At 33.3% G+C, this 6,575-nt stretch overlaps 1 protein-coding gene across 1 annotated transcript; it reads left to right on the top strand.

The window, feature by feature from the left end:
* The first annotated feature begins 2,326 nt into the window (after positions 1-2,326).
* On the top strand, positions 2,327-6,025 carry LOC123548154 (uncharacterized). Its single transcript, XM_053551893.1, has 2 exons — positions 2,327-2,675; positions 3,067-6,025. The coding sequence occupies exons 1-2, from the start codon at positions 2,401-2,403 to the stop codon at positions 3,473-3,475; spliced, it is 684 nt and encodes a 227-aa protein (XP_053407868.1). The 5' UTR covers positions 2,327-2,400; the 3' UTR covers positions 3,476-6,025.
* Positions 6,026-6,575: the final 550 nt, after the last annotated feature.

A 6,575-nucleotide genomic window follows, 5' to 3' on the forward strand; every position in this document is an offset into this window, starting at 1 on the left:
TAAAAACCATGAAAGGTAACCTAAAAGTAACAGCACATTCGACTGTTTTTGCAACTCTTGACAAAAATACTACATCAGGTCTCATAAACAAAAGCTGTTGAACTTGAAATACCCGGTAAACACACGTACCTCATAATGCAATATATGCATCGATTTCACGCTATGATAGTAAGACTCCGATTAAATATTTCGGAAGACAGTATCTGTGTCTGTATAATAGTATACATCTTACAAAACAACTGGGATAACAACTTCCAGTCTCACAAAGACAATATTAAGTAACTCTTAGTATCTCACAATATATAAATTCGACCTTACTGGAATCCACATGTTCCAGCGACAATATCAAGTCATTTTTGCATAATAAACATATTCTTGTGCCATATCAGGCTTCGAAATATTTCCAGCACAACAGACAAGACCAACCTTTTTATTTACTGATACCTGAAGTAACCATATGGTTAGAAAGATAACCATGTACACATTTATTCAGCAATGACAATTTAACCCAACAATGCATTATCGTGCATAAAACATCTTAAACACGAATTCCACGTATTTAACTAGTTTTCAGCCGTTCCTTGTATTTTCACATATATTCGTGATGAAATATTACCCATAACCTCAACAGAAACTATTTACAACTCATTTTGCGCATATTTATGACTATACACAAGTTTCATAGGACAATCTATTTTCCTTCATTTAAACAATTTGTCAATGCGAGAATGCTCAAAACTGTTTAAATGTGGCCATAAGGGAAACAAATATCATATGGAACAAGTAAAATAAACATAATATGACAAGTAAAATTTTCGAAAACAAATATTTTCACATTTGTATTTCTTAATTCAGTCTCTTGAGTATTTTCCTCAATGCATTGTTCCTTATTTTTTTTTACGTTTTTTTTTCTAACTATATTTTACTCTTTTTTTTAGAATTTTGTTTATAATGAGTTAGGTTTTATCCTTTATAATTTTGTATTTTCTTTTCATGTCTAACAACTAATCAAAAATAAATTTACCTTGAAATTTTGTTCAAAAATAGAAACAAAAATTTAATAAAAGAAAAGACTAGCTTGCAAAATTGCACTGGAAGATAGGTAAAATGGCAACTCACAGTTTCTCTTCTTTCGGCTTGGCAGCGTGTCGTCGTCGGCGGAGTACTTCGCTTCGTAATGTCGCAACAACCCATCTTGAAATTCGACATCCTGTCTGCGGCTCCAAAAATTTAATGAAGGTTGTGTAGCGTAACACAACACGACACAACACGTCACGAGTCTATACATTTTTGATGTTTATTTGCACAGTGGAATATTTCGTACATACTTTCATAATTTATTTTGTAACTTCTTAAGTCTTAACAAATGTCATATCTAAAGCCTAACTTAATCTTAGTATCTATGAAACCCATTTCCTAGGTCTCATGCACCTGGTCTCTTCTAGACCCTTCTGCAAGACCCTCTCCACGAGATAAATAAAAACATCATTATATATGTACTGTCTGACAATTTGACGTATAAAACGTGTGGGTTTGATATAATAAACAATTACAAACATGCATCATATATCAACTTGACAGGTGTGTAGCTGGTGTACTGTCTAACCCAACTGATTATTTTACACCGTTTAAATGCCAAGAAAAGACGCTACCTCGAACACTGTGTACATCGCGTCTTTATCAACCAGCCGTCTTACAGCACCAATCTTCTTTGACTGCTGTTTTGGGTCTGCCAGGACAAGCCCTGTCTTTAAGGAGTGCCTTACCTTTTTTAAATTTACGTACCTTTCTCTGTTACTGCAGACTTCCCATATGAAGTATGCAGTTCACTGAGTATCTGCCTTGCAGTTATTTCTACAGAATAACGTACTTTACTGTACGCTCTAATTTCAAATATGTGTCCGCTTTTATATGATTACACCTGATACAAAACTCCGAAACGGTACGGTAGTTCTCAATAAAATACTGCAGGATTACAAACGTACGTATAACAGGAGTTCCTTGCGTGAAGCGCGCGATTGTCATTATTTTTAGAATGACCTTCATAAGGTAAACATACTTATTTACCTTATTGTTTAAAACACTGAAAGTATCATGATACAATAGGTATTTCAGTAGCTTACTTAAAAGCATAATTAGCTGGAATTAGCAAGGAAAATGACTACCGTTTTATGTGTAACCTGCCTATTTATAATTTAGTGTACTGATACATGCCTATTGACTTTCACTGTAAGTTTATGAAATAGTACACCTAATCTATTTATAGTAACCGGGTGTAAACATTGGTGACGTGGAAACAGCGATGTGTTTGTATGATATGATTGGTAGTACTATTTAAATGCGCAGTATAAATTATTTAATGTACCTAGTTAAAAGTGAAATATAATAATTGGGAACTCTATGTTTAAACGTTTATATGATAAGAAAACTGTACGGATTTTAATTTTGGGTCTTTATGAGGCAGGAAAGACGACTACGCTACATACTTTAAAACTTGGTGAAGTAGTTACCACAATGTCTAACATTGGATTTAAGGTAGATACATTGCACTATAAAAACATAAATATGATGACATGGGACATAGGTGGTAGAGAGAAAGTAAGACCATTACTGAGACATTATTATCAAGACACAAATGGTCTGGTATATGTCCTGGATAGTAATGACAGGGTGAGGTACGTATCTATTTCACTAAAATTCAACGTGAATATTCTTAATTGCGTTAATTTGAATAAGTAACTATTATTTATTGTTTTAAGAATTGTATGTAGAAACCTTTATCTGTTACGGAATTGAATGCAGAGAAAATAGAAAAGGAAAGTGTGCACTTTAATTAAACTGTAATTATCAAATTATTGATACTATGATAGTAACATAAAAAACTCGGTATATCATATCCAAGGACCGTGCATATATATTTCATATACATTTCGAGAGTTCAAAACATTTTGAAACGCATTTCATACGTATTTTAAATTTATTTTTTATTTGCAATATATGATCTCGATATAAACAAATTTTCACATGTTCATACAGTAAATAACATGTTTTCTCTTTTGCTTTCAGATTAAATGATGCTTTGACAGAGCTACATATCATAGTAAATGAACATGAATTGAAGGACATCCCGGTTCTAGTTCTTGCTAATAAACAAGATCTTTTGGACGCCATCAAACCGGAGGAGATTATACGTAGATTACAAGATGAAAGATGCATGCGTGATAGACGATGGATGGTATTCGGTGTAAGCGCTGCCGACCAAACGAACAATGGCCTTTTCGAAGCTTTTGATTGGTTGTCAAATGAAATAGCTGCAAAAGAGAAACACAAGTTGGCATCGAACCTTTTAAATCGATCGGATGCAAACAGAAACAATGATAACACGTATACAAGTTCAAGGACAAATATGGACAATGATCATAAGTCTTTCTTTTCAAATTGTGTTGAATCTCTTAAAAAGATGATGGCTATATGATATTCACACAGAGGTTAAAAGGAAATTATTTCTTGTCATTAATTACTAAGTGGTTGAATAAAATAAGAGGGGCGGCTAGATAACTATAGTTTCGGATGATTATACTACCATATGAGAACAGAATGAGTTGTACTCTTACAAACATGCACAAATAATAAACGTGTTACTTGTTTTGCTTAAGTATACTGTATCAGATGATCCTCTTTGAAGCCATCACAAAAAAAAAATAAACATTCTTGTAAGACAATATTCACGAATTCATTTACTGTCCAGTAATACATTTGTTGTCTTTATGAATATTGCTGTAATATATGTAATATTAAAGTACCCAGTATATGAACTAATAGGTTTTTTCATTAACAATTAGATTTACTGATATTATTAGTTACGCTGCTTGTTGGTGACAGGATACGGGATATACGCTGTCTCCAAAATCCATATCAGGCTCGAGCGATATCCGCTGTCGGGGAAATCCATATATGGATTTTCGAGACAGCGTTTATCCCGTATCCTGTCACCAACAAGCAGTGTAACGATCTTATCTTGCCGACTACCCTTTACTTGCATGCTATTATCAACACATTTTGTAAACTAACAAAGCTACTTACAGTGCAGACTGGAATCCTACAAATCATTTGTTTGGTCATCACTAGTTGATTTACACCAGCCATAAAATGCACAATGACATGTGATTTGGTTAAATCACAAAACACAAAAGCTCATTTACACAGGTTATGAACTGGTTTAGATTAGAAACACTAAAAAACTTCTTGTTCCATCCCTTCGAAAGTTACCGGATATCACGATGTCATAAATGTCTTGATACTTCGGCTTTCATCCCGTTTCCTGTTAAATCATTTATCTTGCACGTAGATTAAATGATTCCACAATAAACTGCTGAGTAACAAATATGTCAATTCCTTTATTTCAGAATGATTTAACTATTTAACTTCCAAAACAAGATTTCAACGTCCGTGTATTCCATACAGAGTAATTCCGCTTTTACGGCTAACTTTTGCCAAACTTCATGAGCCTCAACTTAAGTAGAATGAAATCGGCAAGAAACACTAACTTTACCCTCGGAAACGATACTATCACTGGAGCTGATAAATAATCCGGCTTGATTCAATTAAGCCAACAGTGTGGCAGCCATTTTGTTTTAATCAAAATTCATATCTGAAATATACTAGCAGGATATGGAATATATCCTGTCTCCACGTGACGTCTATTGGCCAATAGAAATGCAAGAAACCTGTAGGAGGCAAGATAAAAATAAATATCCGTGTTGTTACAAATAGTATTTTGCTTATTGTTTGAAATGGTATAGTAAAGGAACAATAGTACTAAATAGGTAATCAAGCAGATAATGGCGGAAAGAAAAAATCCTCATTTTTTCCCTGCTAAAGTGGCATTTTCATGTTTTATGTAAGTCAGTTCCTGTTTTAATTTCACTGTGGACCTATACTTGACATTTTGGTAGTATTTACATGGAGATTTTTTGCATTTACAGAAATGTAAACAAACCTTATTACTCATGTGTTCATACTCACATTTTAGCTGTCAGTTTGGAAGATATTCCATAGCGTTGGCCTGACAGACAAAAATTCTCTCGTGATTTTTTGTGGTTTATATCTCATTTAAGAAAATAAGGCTAGTAATTGTTTTTAAAATGGACCTGGCTATGTGTTACAGCTCTCAGAAGACTGTGAATTTTTTTTATTTTTTTTTATAACATACAGCAAATTTATTTACTACTGTACAGCCGATAAAATATTTCTATACTCTTCCAACAAATACAGATTTATGAAATAAATGAAAAACCCCTTGTTAAACCCTTAATTTGACTAGACTGTCTATCCACACTATTTCTAATAACGTATTATTGATATGAATAATGTGAAACGAATGATATTTAAATTCTCTGTAAACATCATAAGTGGTAATCAAAGTTAGATTGAGTGTTTTACACAGTTAGACGATATTATTAACTTTCTATGTTACTATGTTAACGTTATGATAATGCAAACAGTTATTCCAAGCTTTGTATTAAGTTAATGAGCTCATGAAGCCACTCGGCAATTTCCGTATGATCACGAACTCTCGTTTTGCAATTCGGCATACGTCGGACGTAAATGTAGCTGGCGCGCACAATACTTTCCGTAAAAATTCGCATACGGAGATTACGTAACTTTCCGATTGTCATTACGGGCCAACGACCTTCACATGATTGTATTCTATACTTACAGAACTCTGGTATTTTTTGAATATTATCAAGTACTTGTTTGTGTAGTAAGCTCCGGGTATGTTGGCGTCACTGAATGGAAATAATAAAGTTGTTTTTATTTAATATGCTTGTAAAACGGTTCAATTTTTACGAAATGTTCTGTTAAGGTCCGATAGGTTGATATTGACATAAATCATTATAAGTAGAAGTGATTAAATCATACAGATACATTGTACTAAAATGTTTAGGTTTTGCAATACCCTCTTGTTTACCTGAGAAATGATAAAAAGTTGAAGAAAGTACAATTTTTATACATGTGATAAAAATGTCTTGCCTTTCAATTGTTCTTTTGTGAAAACACGCATGTACTCAATGTCGAATTCTACCGACAAGAGTGGGCTGCTCCATGTTTTACTGTTAGGTTTTAGGCTTTGCGTCACTTGTAGGCTCGAAACCTCGCTTTTATGATGTAAAAATATTTATGTGAGGAAATTATCTAACTGGCTTACTAAAGGTGGATGGTTCTACCCAGGCGCCTGTCTATCATTTAAATAACATAAACAAAACTAATCTACCAACAAGAAACATCTGTAAAGTGTAAATGACATAGTGAAGCGATTCCATTGATGTATGGAATTGTTTAAAACAGAAAAAATTTGCGGACGATAGTATGTCAAACCGTCAGTGCCCTTACTTCAAGCGACATGTAAAACTGCATTAAGGTAATAAGAAAAACAGCTTGCACCGCTCGCAAATAGGTCTGCATATTCAAACGTCTATTTCGATATTTAATACTGACATTAAAAGAACAACTTGATGTAACTAAACTTTTATTTATTATGTGGCTTTTTGTATTAAGATAATTAACGAAAGTAT

The sequence above is a fragment of the Mercenaria mercenaria genome, chromosome 9 (assembly GCF_021730395.1).
Source record: "Mercenaria mercenaria strain notata chromosome 9, MADL_Memer_1, whole genome shotgun sequence".
NCBI lineage: Eukaryota > Metazoa > Mollusca > Bivalvia > Venerida > Veneridae > Mercenaria > Mercenaria mercenaria.